This window comes from Tamandua tetradactyla, chromosome 12 (genome assembly GCF_023851605.1).
Source record: "Tamandua tetradactyla isolate mTamTet1 chromosome 12, mTamTet1.pri, whole genome shotgun sequence".
Classification (NCBI taxonomy): domain Eukaryota; kingdom Metazoa; phylum Chordata; class Mammalia; order Pilosa; family Myrmecophagidae; genus Tamandua; species Tamandua tetradactyla.
The window spans coordinates 5,189,383-5,206,041 of NC_135338.1; the positions used below are offsets into that span (position 1 = coordinate 5,189,383).

The following is a 16,659-nucleotide window of genomic DNA, read 5'->3' on the forward strand; positions in this document are numbered from 1 at the left end:
TGGACCTTCCTGGCAACGTGGGACAGAGATCTTGGAATGAACTGAGACTCAGCATCAAGGGATTGAGGAAAAACCCTAGAATGAGCTGAGAATTAACATCAAGGGATTGAGAAAACCTTCTCAACCAAAAGGGGGAAGAGGGAAATAACACAAAGTGTCAATGGCTGAGAGATTCCAAACAGAGTCGAGAGGTTATCCTGGAGGTTATTCTAACACACTAAGAAGATATCATCTTGTTATTCAAGACGTAATGGAGAGGCTGGAGGGAACTGCCTGAAAATGTAGAGCTGTGTTCCAGTAGCCATGTTTCTTGGTGATGATTGTATAATGATACAGCTTTCACAATGTGACTGTGTGGTTGTGAAAACCTTGTGTCTGATGCTCCTTTTATCTACCTTGTCAACAAAGGAGTAGGACATATGGAATAAAAATAAATAATAGGGGGAACAAATGCTAAAATGAATTTAGTTTGAAATGCTAGTGATCAATGAAAGTGAGGGGTAAGGGGTATGGTAGGTATAATCTTTTTTTTTTCTTTTCTGTTTTCATTTTATTTCTTTTCTATTGTCCTTTTATTTCTTTTTCTGAATTGATGCAAATGTTCTAAGAAATGATGAATACGCAACTAAGTGATGATATTGTGAATTACTGATTATGTATATTGATGTTTTGTTTCTTATTTTTAAATTAATAAATAAATTTTTTTAAAAATCTGATGGGGTCAGAGTAGAAATGAGAAGTTTCATGGGGGTATCTAGGTAGAAATGGAAACAAAAAATAAACTACACTTTTAAAAAAGCATCATTAGCATGAACACACCAACACTTATCAACTCATTCTACTGTAGATAAATATTTAGCCGTCTCCAATAGACCAGGTAAATATTTAGTTCCATTGCAGTTTGGGTCTAAACATTGTAGCTCTGAACATTTTTGTCAGGCAGAACATAGGTACTCATTTATTTTGATCTAGATCGAAGACTAGAATGAAAAAGAGACAGTTATTGCATACAACAACATGGATGAACCTCACAAACACAATTTTAAGCAAAAGAAAACCTACAAATAATGAATACATACAGTATAACTCCAAACATATGAAATTTGAAAACAAACTAATCCATGGTGATAGAAGTTGGAAGAGTGCTTACCTTTCAGTGGGGGTGACTAGGAAGAGGCAAGAGAGAGGCTTTGGAGGGCTGATAAAGATATATATTTTAATCCGGGTGCTGTTTAAAGCGGGTGTGTTCTCTTTGAGAAAATTATACACCTAAGATATGTGTGATTTCTATGTGTATGTTATCCTTGAATAAAATTTTACTGAAATGTTCTTTTAAAAGCATATATATAAAATGACTTTTATTTTTTATGTAAAATTATGTATAAGCGCAGGTATGCAAATTTAAAAAATTAAATTTTTAAGGAGAAAAGACGGTTATTTGAGCCCATGTATTTTTCCTGTCAACCCTCCCGAAATTCCACTAGGATGACTACAGAAATATGAAAATTAAAAAGAAATGTGTAGCGTACTAGGAAAAGGACATTGATCACCAGAAACGTGGAGAAAGGTCTTTTATAAATGAAGCCTTTGGGACTTTCGGGAAGACGACAGAGTGGAGTGAACTGAATTTTCTCCTGCTCCGTAGGACAGAGAGAGAATTCGGGGATGTGGAGAGAACCACAGGACTGTGGTCCCAGGGCATGAGTTATCGAAGAGGGTCTCCAGGGTTCTTTGGGGAGGAGAAAGGTGGGGGATACAGGTGGGGAGAGTGGAGCGGGTTGGCGAGAGCACGATCCCCCAGGGGTGGGCTGCAGTATGCGGGGAAGTGCGGATTGGAAGGAACTGACCACCCCTCTGCTCCAGCCGGGAGCCATCCACTGCGAGGGCTGCACCACGGGGCGCTCGGGGTACTGGGCACCAGGAATAGCCGTCCCGGTGGGCGTGGTGTGTGCTGGATCCGCAGGGCACAGCTGCGTTCTTGGGCACTGGTCAGCTGCCCTGTCCCCTGCACCTGGACCAGCTGTCCTGCTGCCCTGGACAGGGAGCAGCAGCCCCCGCCCTGCATGCCGTCCTCCAGCCATCTCTGCTGTCTGGGAGGGGTGGGCCTGAGGGGAGGAGGTGTCTCAGGAGCGCCACCTGCTGGTCACATGTGGTAAGTGTAGGCCAACTGCTGCAGTAGGGGAGGGGGAGCTGACGGGAGGAGACGCTTCAGGATCACCACCTGCTGGGGAGAAGGGGTAAGTGCAGGCAGGCAAACTCCCTATCTGCCCGGTAGTTGCTTTTTTTAATTCTTTTCTCTTTTTCCCAATGTATTTTTCCTATAGATATATTTTATTACTAGTAGTAGTAGTATTTTATTTTTACATATATTATATTATTTTAAATATATATATACATATTAATTAATTAATTAATTAATCTTTCCCTTCTGTAGGCACCAGTCTGAGTTCATTCCCAATATATCTTGAGGTGTCTCCTTCTGACTTTGGGGCCTACTACTGCTAAAGTGTGTTTTTTGTTGTAGTTTATTTATATATTTTTATTACATTTTATTATTATTCTTTATTTCTTTTTTGGTGGGGGGAGGATGTACATGGGCCAGGAGTTGAGCCTGGATATCCTGCATGGCAGGTGGGTATTCTACCACTGAAGCACCTATGCACCCCAGCCTGGCTTTTAATAGACTCTCAGGTTGAACTATACCCCCTACATGAGATCTGGGCCTTGGTTTGGTGGAGAATAACTGACAAACCAAGTGCAAAAGAAAGTTTCAATGCAAAACAAAGTAAATACAAAATTTTAGACAAATGAAGGAAACCAACTTGCAAAATGACCTTATTAAGATAATCAAATACCCGCACACAACAGAAAATCACAAAGCTGGTGAACAGCCAAGCAGACATGGCCCAGCCAAGTGACCAAATCAAAAGGGTACACAGAATATGGAACAACTACTCAAGGATATTTAAAAGGAAATAAAGGATATCAGGAAGACAATAGAAGAGCATAAAAAGAATTCAAAAGAGTTGAAAGATACAGTAGACCAAATTAGAAATATACTAGGGACACATGAATAGCAGATTCAAAGCAGTAGAAGGAAGGATAAGTGAGCTAGAAGACAGAACAATTTGAACTAGAGTTCAGAAAAGAACAAATGGCAAAAAAGATGGAAAACATGGAACTGGGTCTTAGGGAAATGACGGATAACAAGAGGCATGCAAATATAAGAATCATTGGTGTCCCAGAAGGAGAAGAGAAGAGTAAACAGCTGGGAAAGTTAGTTGAAGATATAATGGGGAAAACTTCACAACCCTTATAAAAGACATAAATATGCAAATCAAAGAGGCCCAAAGAACTGCAAATAGAGTAAATCCAATAGGCCTATTGCAAGACAACATACTAATCAAACTGTCAAATGTTGAAGAGAAAGAGAAAACAGCATGAGAAAAGTAATCAATTACATACAAGGAAAAACACATAGGACTGACTTCAGACTATTCAGCAGGCACCATGGAAGCAAGAGGGCAGTGCCATAATATATTAAAGGTCCTGAATGAGAAAGGCTTCCAGTCTAGAATTCTTTACCCATCCAAGCCATCCTTCAAGATTGAGGTAGAGAGTAAAATCTTCAAAGACAAACAAAGACTGAGAGAACTAGTCAACAAGAGACCTGCCCTACAAAACTAATAAAGGGAGTCCTGTCAGTTAAAACAAACAAACAGAAAAGACAGGAGATGGAAATCTGGAAGACACACAGAACTGAAGAATACCATTAAAGGTAATTTAAATGATAAAAAGAGAGGAAGAAAAGAATATATAGATCTGACAAACAAAAACTAAAGGATGACTTCCAGGAAGATGGCCTAATTGAGTTGCTCAAGATTAGCCCTGGTCCACAGAAAAAGTTAGAGAAGGGACAGGAGGGCAACTGAGGCAGCGATTCAGGAGTGTGGCTGACCTGGGAGAGCCTCCTGCACAACATGCGGCAGCCCTGGCTGCAGAGGCCGAGGAACTGAGAGGCAGAAAGCTGGAGCCTGGTGCAGAGGTGCGGCGTCAACGGGAGTGCATGGGTGGGAGCCGGGGACTAGGAAGTAAGCGAGATCACGCTCCTTGGGTACACTACCCTCACCAGTGCAGCCCCATGACCAGCGACTCACCCCACACACCACTCACCCAAACCCCATCACCTGCTCCCATTCCCCGCACTCCAGGCACCTCCCTCCCACCAGCCCCCAGTGCACATATCTGCCCCCCACCCCCACCCCCAAATGCAGCTCAACCCACCTCTCCTGCACCCCTCTAGAGACTACCTCCACCCCTCCCTGTTCCCTGTAGGCTGTTGCCAGCACATAAAGGCCACAGGCAGTAACCTCCATACCCAGGCTACCCCTACCCCCTGCCCATAGTGTTGCACAGCCTCACCCCATCCCCCTGAGCTCTATGCATCAGTTTATGGCACTCCAAGGGCCATGCATGTGCATGGGCCCCCAATCATGTCATTCAACTCTGGGAACCTCAGTTTACAGTAGTCCTAGAACCACATATGTGCACAGCCCTCACCACACATCCCAGCTCTGAGAAAGTGCTGACCGGTGCAGCTGGGTCACATCTGACCCCAATCCATGAAGGCATGATGCCAATGAGCTGCCACAGCTCTACGCATGCATACAAAGGGTCCCATGCCTTAGAGCAGTGCACACCAGGGTTACGCCTCCCCAGACCAGTGCTGGCACACAGCTACCTGCTCCCTGGCTGCTGGCTGCCCATATTCACAAGTATCAGTGTAACATCCCCAACCTGCACCCATACCTGCCCTGAAACATATCACTGCACTGAGTGCCCACCATGTACCCTGCTCCCTGCTATACAACCATCCCACAAACATAAGGCCTTAGACTACTGAAAAAAAACAACTCCCAAAGTAAAGCAATCAAGATATTTACATGCCATGAAGACAGCAGAAGATCACTAAGCATATCACAATGCAGACAGATATAGCCCTGCTTAATGACCAAATTAAAACACCTGAGGAGACACAGATGCTGGAACAATAATCAAAGATGTTCACAAAAATCTACTTAATAAAAAAGTGAGACAGTAAATGACATAAAGGAGATCAAGAAGACAGTACAAGAGTATAAAGAGGAATTTGAGAGAATAAATAGAAAATAGCGGATATCACAGAGATTAAAGACTCTGTTGACCAAATGAAAAACATACTAGAGGCACACGACACCCAATCTGAAGAGACAGAAGAAAGAATAAGTGATATAGAGGACAGGATAACTGACTTCAAAGACTCAGAACAGGGCCACAGTGGCTCAGCAGACAAGAATGCTCGCCTGCCATGCCAGAGGACCCAGGTTCGATTCCCGGTGCCTGCCCATGTAAAAAAAAAAAGAAAAAAAAAGACTCAAAACAGCAAATGGCAAAAAAGATGGAAAAACTGAATGGGATCTCAGGGAAATGATAGACAAAACAAAGTGAACATATATAAGAATCATTGGTGTCCCAGAAAGAGAAGAGAGGAGTAAAGGACTAGGAAGAGTAGTTGAGGATATAATGGGGGAAAACTTCCCATCCTCATAAAGGACATAAATACACAAATCAAAGAAGCCCAACCAACTCCACACAGAATAAATCCAAATAGGCCTTCCCCAAGGCACATACTAATCAGTCAGTCAAATGTTGAAGAGAAGCAGAAACTCCTGAAAGCAACAAGAGAAAAACAATCTACTACATACAAGGGAAACCAAATGAGACTGAGTCCAGACTACTCAACTAGCACCCTGGAGGCAAGAAGGTAGTGGTATGATATATTCAAGATCCTGAAAAAGAAAGACTTCCAGCCAAGAATTCTGTACCCAGCCAAATTGTCCTTCAAAATTGAGGAGAGATTAAAGTTTTCACAGACAAAGAGGTCCTGAAACAATTTGTTAACAGAGACCAGCTCTACAAGAAATACTAAAAGGAGTTCTGCTGGCTGAAAAAAAAAAAAGACAGGAGAGGGAGGTCTGGAGGAGGACACAGAATTGAAGAGTACCACTAAGGGTAATTTACAGAATACAAAGAGAAAGAGGAAAAAGAATATATAGATCTGACAAATAAAATAAAAAAAGATAAGATAGTGGAATCAAGAAGTGAATTTCCAGTAATAACTTTGAATGTTAACAGACTAAACTTACCAATTAAAAGCTACAGATTGGCAGAATGGATTAAGAAACATAATCCAGCGATATACTGTGTTCTAGTTTGCTAGCTGCCGGAATGCAACATACCAGAAATAGAATGGCTTTTTTTTTTTTTTTTTTTTTTTTTTTTTAAAGAGGGAGGAAGGGAAGGAAAGACAGAGAGAAGGAAGGAAGGAAGGAAGAAAGGGAAACATCTTTAAACATTTTCTTGTTTTATTGTATTTTGTTTGTTTGTTTGTTTTTTACATGGGCTGGGGCCGGGAATCGAACCGAGGTCCTCCAGCATGGCAGGCAAGCACTTTGCCCGCTGAGCCACCGCGGCCCGCCCTAGAATGGCTTTTAAAAGGGGAATTTAATAAGTCGCAAGTTCACAGTTCTAAGGCCAAGAAAATGTCCCATTTAAAGCAAGTCTATAGAAATGTCCAATCAAAGGCATCCAAGGAAAGATACCTCGATTCAAGAAGGCCGATGAAGTTCACGGTCTCTGTCAAGTGAGAAGGCACATGGTGAACAGGGTCAGGGTTTCTCTGCCATCTGGAAAGGCATGTGGCGAACATGGCATCATCTGCTATCTTTCTCTCCTGGCTTTCCTTCAAGAAGCTCCCTGGAAGGCATTTTCCTTCTTCATTTCCAAAGGTCACTGGCTGATGGACTCTCTGCTTCTCATGGCTGTGTCGTTCTGCTCTCTCAGAATCTCCTACTTTCTCCAAAATGTTTCCTCTTTTATAGGACTCCAGGAACTAATCAAGACCCACCCAAATGGGTGGAGACATGCCTCCACCTAATCCAGTTTAACAGCCACTCTTGATTAAATTCAGGGAGATGATCTAATTACAGCTTCAAGTATATAATGCTGAATAGGGATTAGAAGAAATGGCTGCCTTTACAAAATAGTATTAGAATTAAAGCATGGCTTTTCTAGGGTGCGTACATCATTTCAAACCAGCACATGCTGCTTACAAGAGACTCATCACAAGGATACAAATAGCTTGAAAGTGAAAGGATGGAAAAAGATTTTCTGTGCAAGTTGTAACCAAAAGAAAGCAGGAGTAGGTATACTAATATCAGACAAAATGAACTTCAAATGTAAAGACATCATAAGAGACAAAGAAGGACATTACACACTAATTAAAGGGTCAATTCACCAAGAAGATATAACAATCATAAATGTTTATGCTCCCAATCAAGGCGCTCCAAAGTACATGAGACAGACATTGGCAAGACTGAAGGGAGTGATAGATGCTTCAACAATAATAGTAGGAGACTTCAATACACCACTCTCCTCTATAGATAGAACAACCAGACAGAAGACCAACAAGGAAACAGAGAAGTTAAATAACTTGATAAATGTATTAGACCTAACAGACATATATAGGTTACTGCACCTCAAAGCCAAGGGTTTACATTCTTCTCTAGTGCTCATAGAACATTCTCCAGGATAGATCATATGCTGGGGAAAAAACAGGTCTTTATAAATTTAAAAACACTGACATTATTCAAAGTACTTTCTCTGTTCACAATAGGATGAAGCTGGGTCTCAATAACCACTAAAGGATGAGAACATTCACAAATATATGGAGATTAAGTAACACACTCTTAAACAACCAATGGGTCAAAGAAGAGGTTGCTAGAGAAATCGGTAGCTATCTGGAGATGAACGAAAATGAGAATACAACTTATCAGAACTTATGGGATGTGGCAAAGGGTGTGCTCACAGGGAAATTTATTGCCCTAAATGCCTATATTAAAAAACAAGAAAGAGCAAAAATCGAGGACTTAACAGCACACCTGGAGGAACTTGAGAAAGAACAGCAAACTAACCCCAAACAGGAGAGGAGAAATAACAAAGATTAAAGCAGAGATAAATGAATGGGAGAACAAAAGAACAATAGGAAGAAACAATAAAACCAAAAGTTTTCTTTTTTTTTTGAGAAAATTAGTAAAATTGATGGGCTACTAGGACAAAGAAAAAAAGAGAGAGGATGCAAATAAACAAAATCAGAAATGAGAAGGGGTGCATTACTACAGATCCTGAAGAAATAAATCATAAGAGGATACTATGAACAACTATACGCCAAAAAACTAAACAACTTAGATGAAATGAACTAATTCCTGGAGACACACAAACAAGCTACAGTGACTCAAGAAGATATAGAAGATCTCAACCAATCAATCACAAGTAAAGAGATTCAATCAGTCATCAAATATCTTCCTACAAAGAAAAGCCCAGGACCAGATGGCTTCACAGGGGAATTTTACCAAACATCCCCAAAAGAACTAACACCAATCCTGCTCAAACTTTTCCAAAAAATTGAGGGAAAAGGAACTGTATCTAACTCATTTTATGAAGCTAATATCATCTAAATACCAAAAGCGGGTAAAGATGCTATAAGAAAGGAAAACTACAGGTCAATCTCCCTAATGAACACAGATACAAAAATTCTCAATAAAATAGTAGCAAATCGAATCCAACAACACATTAAAAGAATTATTCACTGCGACCAAGTGGGATTTATACCAGGAGTGCAAGGATGGTTCAACACAAGAAAATCAATTAATTAAATATAGCACATCAACCAATCAAAAAGGGAAAAATCACATGATCATCTCGATTGACACTAAAAAAGCATTTGACAAAATCCAATATCCTTTTATGATGAAAACCCTCCAAAAGATAGGAATCAAAGGTCACTACCTTGATATGATAAAAAGAATATATGAAAAACCAATAGCCAGCATCGTACTTAATGGAGAGAGACTGAAAATTTTCCCCATAAGATCAAGAACAAGACAAGGATGCCCACTGTCACCACTATTATTCAACATTGTGCTAGAAGTTCTAGCTAGAGAAATCAGGCAAGACAAAGAAATAAAAGGCATCCAAACTGGAAAGGAAGAAGCAAAACTCTCATTATTTGCAGATGATATGATACTATACTTGGAAGGTCTTGAGAAATCTGTAGCAAAGTTATTTGAGCTAACAAACAAATTCAGCAAGGTGGTGGGATATAAAATTAATGGGCAAAAATCAGTAACATTTCTATACACAAGCAATGACCTACCTGAGGAGTCAGTTAAGGAAAAAATTCCATTCAAAATAGCAACTAAAAGAATCAAGTACTTAGAAATGAACTTAACTAGAGATTTAAAGGGCTTGAACACAGAAAACTGCATACCATTGCTAAAAGAAATCAAGGGAGATTTAAATCAGTGGAAAGACATTTCCTGCTCCATAGACAGGAAGGCTAAATATAGTTAAGATGCCAATTCTCCCCAAATTGATCTACAGATTCAACACAGTACTAATCAAAATTCCAACAACCTACTTTGAAGATTTGAAAAAGCTAACTACCAAATTCATCTGGAAGGGAAAGAAACCCCAAATAGCTAAAAGCATCCTAAAAAAGAAGAATGAAGTGGGAGAATTAATACTCCCTGATTTTAAAGCCTATTATAAAGCCACAGTGGTCAAAACAGCATGGTACTGGCACAAAGACAGAAGCATTGACCAATGGAATAAAATTGAGACTCCAGAAATAGACCACCAGATCTATGGTCAACTGATTTTTGACAAGGCTTCCAAATCCTCTGAACTGGGACAAAGTAGTCTTTTCAATAATTGGGCATGGAAATACTGCATATCAATAGCCAAGAGAATGAAAGAGGACCCCTATCTTACACCCTACACAAAAATTAACTTAGAGTAGAGCAAACACCTAAATATAAGAACTAGCACCATAAAGCTTCTAGAAGAAAATGCAGGGAAATATCTTCAAGACCTAGTAATAGGAGGTAGCTTCCTCAACTTTACACCCAAAGCACAAACAACAAAAGAAAAAATAAATTGGAGCTTCTCAAATGAAATGCTTCAGCATCTCAAAAGACTCTGTCCAAAATATGAAGAGGCAGACAACTCAGTGGGAGAAAATATTAGGAAATCACGTATCAGACCAAGGTTTGATTTCCTGTACATACAAAGAAATCATACAACTCAACAACAAAAGACAAACAATTAAAAATGGGCTAAAGATATGAACAAGCATTTTTCTGAAGAGCAAATATAGATGGCTCAAAAGCACATGAAGAGATGCTCATTTTCATTGGCTATAAGGGAAATGTAGATCAAGACTACAATGAGATACCACCTCATACCTATAAGAATGGCTGCTATTAAACAAACAGGAATCTATAAATGTTGAAGAGAATGTGGAGAAACTGAGACACTTATGCACTGCTGGTGGGAATGTATAATGGTACAGCCACTATGGAAGACTGTTTGGTGGTTCCTTAAGAAACTAAGCTACCTTATGACCTAGCAATAGCACTACTTGGTATATACCCAGAAGAACTGAAAGCAAGGACACAAACAAACGTTTGTACACCGATGTGCATAGCAGCATTATTCACAATCGCCAAAAGATGGAAACAAACCAAAGCCCATCAACAGATGAGTGGATCAAGAAAATGTGGTATATACATACAATGGAGTATTATGCAGCAGTAAGACAAAATGATGTCCTGAAACACATGACAAGATGGATGAGCCTTCAGGACACAATGCTGAGTGAAATTAGCCAGACACAAATGGATAAATACTGTATGATTGCACTTTTATGGTAAGTATAAAGGTATGATCAGAGGCTTATAATACAGAATATAGGGGACATAGAGATACAAAGAAGCTAGAGATGTGTGAACTATTAGCTAATGAGGTTGAACTCCAATGTAAGGGAATAGATAGGAGTGAAGGTGGTTCTCTAGTGGGTCTAGAAGTAATATTACCATATTGAAGATGAACAAGATTGAAAGGGGTTGTAAAGACCTACGTGCCCACTGATTAACACTAGAAATATGAACTAGTTCTAGCAAGAATTACTTCAAAGATACGATTCTTGTACAAAGAGTGTTGAAGTCCAGGGTACGGGGGAAAACTGCTATCGCACGCTCTGAACTATGTTCAAAAGGAAACCATCAGCACTACCACAGCAACAGCAGTTAATAATGGGGAGAGGGACAAGAGCTAATACGACGTTTAGATTTCCTATTTGGCGAGGGTGTGTTTATTGGTTTTCTTTCCCTTGAGAACAAAGAAATTATCTAAAATTGAGAATATTGATGGACTGTGGACTTTGGGCCCTCTACGTGATGCCCGATGACTGCAGGTGGCTGAAGGATGCACTGATGGAGAAGTAAATTGGCGAATGACAGTATATTTATGAATGGAGGATGTGCTGCTATGAAAAGGAACAAAGTTGTGAGGCATGCATCGATGTGAATGAACACGAGGGACATTTGGTGAGACAAAATAAGCCAGAAACGAATTATCAAGAATGGTATGGTCACTTTTAGAAAATGCTTATAAGAAAACAGGGCCTAGATTGTAAGCTTTTAGAGTGCACGCATTAAGTATGAGCGGTGATTATTATTTCTGGATTTTGAGAAGCTGTTTTATATATATAACCTGATATTTAGAGATAAGAATGAAGCCGAACAGGTTGGGGTTAAAGTAATTCAGAACATAGGGGTAAGGAAGACAGTGTCTTTATTTTAGAACCACACATACTCTTTGAGACCAATGGAAGAAAGGTTTATTTGGTCTGGAACTGAAATTTTCTGTGGTGCATAATCTAATTCAACCTATCTGTATGGCTCATTTGAACAACCGAAACACAGGGAGCACAGAATAAGAACGAGGTCCTTTAATCCTATATAGATTATTGTAATGCCTGGATACATCTTAGAGTATATTAAGCAGATAATGAAACAGTATGGGCAAAGTCCCCTGAAGAAGGGGAGAAAGGATATGGAACTATTAAACCTTACCACCAGGGAATCTCCTGATACTGTGCCAAACTTTAGGGACATCCAAATCAATACGCCATGCCTTTGATCATGAGGGTTACTCTGATGCAGTGTCCTAGTTTGCTAGCTGCATCAGAATGCAGTACGTGAATCTTAGCAGTATCATAATCTTTCTCTTCCTTGCAACGCCACTTAAGGCTTGCATATGCCCTCTATCTAGTACTTGTCACATTGCACTGGGATGTTCGCATTGAGGTTATATGTTCATGGGGCAGGGACTTTGAGTTTATCACAGTGCCAGGCACATGCTAGATGCTCAATAAAAAGCTAAGTGATCTGAATTACTTGTCATACCACAGACTCCCACATGGTATAATTAAAGAGATACTTGCTCTTATGCTGCCGATCAGGGTATAATAATGAGGTAAGGACCACTGTACATACACAACGCCTGCCGTGAGATGGGTAAGGAATCATTCTGAGAAAAGCAAACTCCTTTTCTGCAAACTAGAAACCTGTATTGCTTTCTGCCTCGGGCATAAAGGAAATCAGAGTCCATCCATTCTCACTGACGGGCCACACAAGCGCCCTTCCCCCTTAGGTGAGCAGTGTCGGATCTGGCCAAGGGGCACTCGGTTCCTACCTGCGCAGTGACAGCTGCACAGGTGGCTGTGGGCCCCTCCCCCTTTCCTGCTCTTCTCCAGTCACCCGGACCCCCAGATAAGGCCCTGTCACTGTCTTTCATTGGTATTCTCTCCAGTGCAACTGCACGGGGCCCCTGACCTCATTGTTGCTTCACTCGCGTCCTCCTCCGGGTGCGATCCCCGAGGGAGGAGAAGGGCGTCGACTCCGGCGCGTGCGTCCAGGTGAGGGACACCCCAAGGCCGCCGGGCAACAGGTACTCACCCGATCCTAGACGGAGGATGGATGCCCGGGCGATCCCAGTCGGCTCAAAGCCCACGCCGACCTCCTCAAATCCGTCCTGCAGCAGCGGGCCCCACCCCCTCGCGGGCCCCGGGCCGGGAGCGCCCGCCCAGCCCCCCGCGGTTGCCTAGGAAACCGGCTCCCCGCTTCCGGCGACCTCGGCTGGGGAGGGGGACGACGGGAGTCGGAAGGCCGCGGCGGGCGCGGGTCTGGGTCACGTGGTGGCAAGCGCGAGCCAATCAGCAGAGGCAGGGGTCCACCCGGAAGACCCCTCCGCGCTCCCGGGGGGACGGCTGGGCGCTTCCGGCCGCGGGGTGTCTTCCGACCTTCCAGCAGGTTTTCTCCCCGACCCGCCTTCGCCAGGACCCTAGGAGCCGACTGGAAACGGCGAGTCGTGGGCATGGCGGCGGGTCCTAGTCTGGCGGTTGCCGCCGCGGCCCCCGGCGTTCTCGCCCTGGAAAGCTCTGCTTGTCGGGGCCTGGACGCCCCGAGCCTCGCTGCACTGGACACCGAGCGGAATGGCTCTGTGAGGTCACAGGGCGGGCCGGGACGCGGACGGGCGTGGATCCCTCGGGGCCGCCTCCCGGGAAGGCGGCTGCAGTCTCCTGACGCCCGCGGCCGCGTCTGAGGTCCGCGCAGGCCGAGCGACGGCCCCTGCGGCCCGGAGGTGAACTGTTGACCTCCACGGGTCCTTTTGTAGCTCTCAGACTGGCTGCTGAGTGCCTTTGCAGTATTTCAGAGTCTTCAGGAGGCCACAGATGTTTACGAAGTCAAGTAGAATCTAAGGGTCGAAAAAGATTTTTTGAAAGAGTGGGTCGAGGGGCAGAGAAGTGAATGAAGTCAGTAAAAATTGCAAACGAAAATAACTGTAATTCTCATTGCATTCTGTGGATCTGAGCTGCACATTATGGTAGCGTCCAGCTGCGAGTGGCTGTTGAGCACTTGAAATATCGCTAGTCCGAATTGAGATGTGCAGTAAAATATCCGTCATATTTCAAAGACTTAGAATGAAAATGATAGGTAAACTGTCTTGCTGATACTTTTTATGTTGATTACATATTAAAATAATATTTATATGTTGCGTTAAATAAAAATATATTATTAATTTCACCTGTTTCTTTTTACTTTAAATATACCATTAGACATTTTAAGATTGCGTATGTGCCTTGCATTGCGTTTCAGTTGGGCAGTTTTCAGTTCTGAGTAAAATATTTATGACGTTCAGTTCATGCAGACTTGCAACTGTAGTGCTCTTTTTCAGTCACCAGATGGCCTCTTTACTCAATAGACTATACTTTGAAATTGCTTTCTCAAGAAGACATATATAGAGAAATGCATAAAGAATATTTCCATTCATCTACATATGTCAACAAATATTCCGGGGTTCAGTTCACTTTATCTGTAATACTGTTTGTAAAGATACGTAAGTACATAGAAAAAGGTAAACTAATTTTCCTTCTACATTTTTATTTCACAGAAATTTCAGTTCCATTTGTTATTATAGATGGTAATCATTTGATTAATTAAAATACTTGTGGCTTCGCAACTTAAACACCGGAAATATCTGGTCCATATTTGTACTTTTAGTTCTATCCTCTCTGAAAATCTAGTTGAACGAGATGTCCTGTCTTTGGGGGAAATTTTCTTCATAATGTATGAAGACTTAGTAGAAGACAATTGTTTAGATTTCTACACTTTTAGATAAAGAAATTGGATCAGAAATTAGATGAATTACTACATCAAGTTCTTATTTTGGAGCTGCCACTCTTGGATGAAAGTATGGAAATTATTAAAGTATATTAGAAAGCTGTTGTGATTTTCCTAACCAGTAAAAGACACTGGAAGAGGGCCCACACATAATTTTATTTACATTATATAGACAGATAATTTTAAGAATGTTATTATTTCTAGGTAAAGCTCAACGATCTGGCCAGTTGGCAGTTGAGTCAGAGTTCCTGGATAGATGTAGACTAATAATCACTGCTGACTTGGCAAAATTTTGTCCAAAGTAATTCTGAAAGTAAGCATTGCTTGTTCCTAACATATTCCAGATGGTATTTGGAGCAAAAGATGCTTACAGTTTAAAGCCATAAGGAAGAATACAAACAGAGATCATTTTTAATTTCCTTTTCTCACTTTAAAGGTTTTGATAAGGATTTATGTCTGTATGAAAAATGAAATTGAAACTACTAAAAGTCAAGTGAATTAAAGTGAAATAAGACTCCATTTCATTCACCTTTGTTCACACTCCTAGACAAAAGCTAAATCATATACATTTAAATCAGTTATTTTTGGGTAAATGTGTCTTGAATCTGAAAATAATGGAGATTTATTTGTTATACCAGACTCTGGAAAGCCCATAACATACTGGTTTTCTTCCGTTTTCTTTGGAAAAGCAGGAAGCTGGCAGATGATTTTTTTTCCTCTCTCTGAAAACTTAGAGTAATTTCTAAGTAAAATGAAGTTCCACTTCAACAAACTAATTACTAAATGCAGGTTGGAACTTATAAAACCCAAATTGGCAAAAGTGGTTTACTGTATAAATGTCCGACTCTTCTTTCTTGAAGATGGTAAAGCTGGACTGGACAAAGCATTATTGTAACCTGTATTAGGGAAGGTATGATTGTAACCTGTATTAGGGAGTGGGGTGGGGTAGGGGAAGCAGCATTAGGGCATTTACCTGAAGAAGTGCAGTCAGAGATCTCAAGCAGCAATTCCAAACTAAAATTCCTTGAGAGAGCATGCTGTTGTATCCTAGGAAATATAAATACCATGTTGAAGGATTTGGATTCATACAGGATAGGGAACTAGTAAAGAGAGCTCACTGTATCTGGAGACTGCCTGTCTTCTCTTGCTTCTTTCCTTCGTATATCTCTTGCAAGTCTAATTCTGTCCATTTCTCGCAGTCCCTAATTAATGATCTAATAATGTCCCTTCATATAATCCTTGCCTGCCCCTGCCAAAAACCTTGAAGACTATTATCTAGAGCCACTCAGAGACAATTGAGTTCTACTTACCCCATTAATTTAGCTCTACCCTTCAACTCCAGCCCCAAGAATCAAAGACAGGGACCTAGAGTATCTAATGGAAAAGATGCTAGATTTCTACTGACACCACAGCTGGTAATATTAATAATATTACCAGATTATTAATATCTGGTAATAAGAAAGGTACAGACCAAATGGGAGGTTTGGTCTGTACCTTTCTGAGAAGCCGGACATCCACCTAAAGAATGGATGAGAGGCGCTTATATAAAACAAATTTGTGGAAGCTCTGACCTCACCATTTCTGTCAAAGAACATGGACTGGGTGGGGAGACGTCTGTCTTCAGTCCCTTAGCTAGTCTAACATATTCATGCAGCATATGCCTACTATACTGGCAGAGAGGAGCTGGTCTCCCTTAGACTTTTATTGCATTACACTGGACTAAAGTTGTCCGTAGGTGAGTGTAGCTGCAGAAAGACATATTCAGGATTCCATTGTGAGTTCTTTCAGGAAGTTGACCTGTGGAGCAGAGGAAAGGTAAATACTAATGTGTAAAGGCTGCTGCTTTTTTTTTTCCAACTTTTTAAAATGCTTCTTAAAATTAAAAAAATAATTGAAGGCCATAGTAAAAAATAAAGTGTGAGAGTAAATAATGTAGAAAGAAATGTTAAAGAGAGACAGTAGTTGGAATCTGTAAGTAATAAAATATATTATCTTGTGAGGGATTCCAACAATTTTGCAATGTATTGTTATCTTG

At 41.1% G+C, this 16,659-nt stretch overlaps 2 protein-coding genes across 2 annotated transcripts in view; one reads left to right on the forward strand and one right to left on the reverse strand.

Moving 5' to 3' along the window:
- The window catches only part of LRRC9 (leucine rich repeat containing 9), a 133,303-nt gene extending 119,863 nt beyond the window's left edge, over window positions 1-13,440 (reverse strand). Inside the window, exon 1 of the mRNA XM_077122475.1 lies at window positions 12,900-13,440. The gene's annotated coding sequence lies outside the window, so the exon portion shown is untranslated. The remainder of the gene's footprint in view (window positions 1-12,899) is intronic.
- The window catches only part of LOC143652727 (uncharacterized), a 32,634-nt gene continuing 19,485 nt past the window's right edge, over window positions 3,511-16,659 (forward strand). The window contains exons 1-3 of the mRNA XM_077124360.1: window positions 3,511-3,612; window positions 12,754-12,891; window positions 12,982-14,340. Of these exons, the coding sequence (XP_076980475.1) occupies window positions 3,511-3,612; window positions 12,754-12,891; window positions 12,982-13,545 (804 nt within the window). The 3' untranslated portion in view covers window positions 13,546-14,340. The remainder of the gene's footprint in view (window positions 3,613-12,753; window positions 12,892-12,981; window positions 14,341-16,659) is intronic.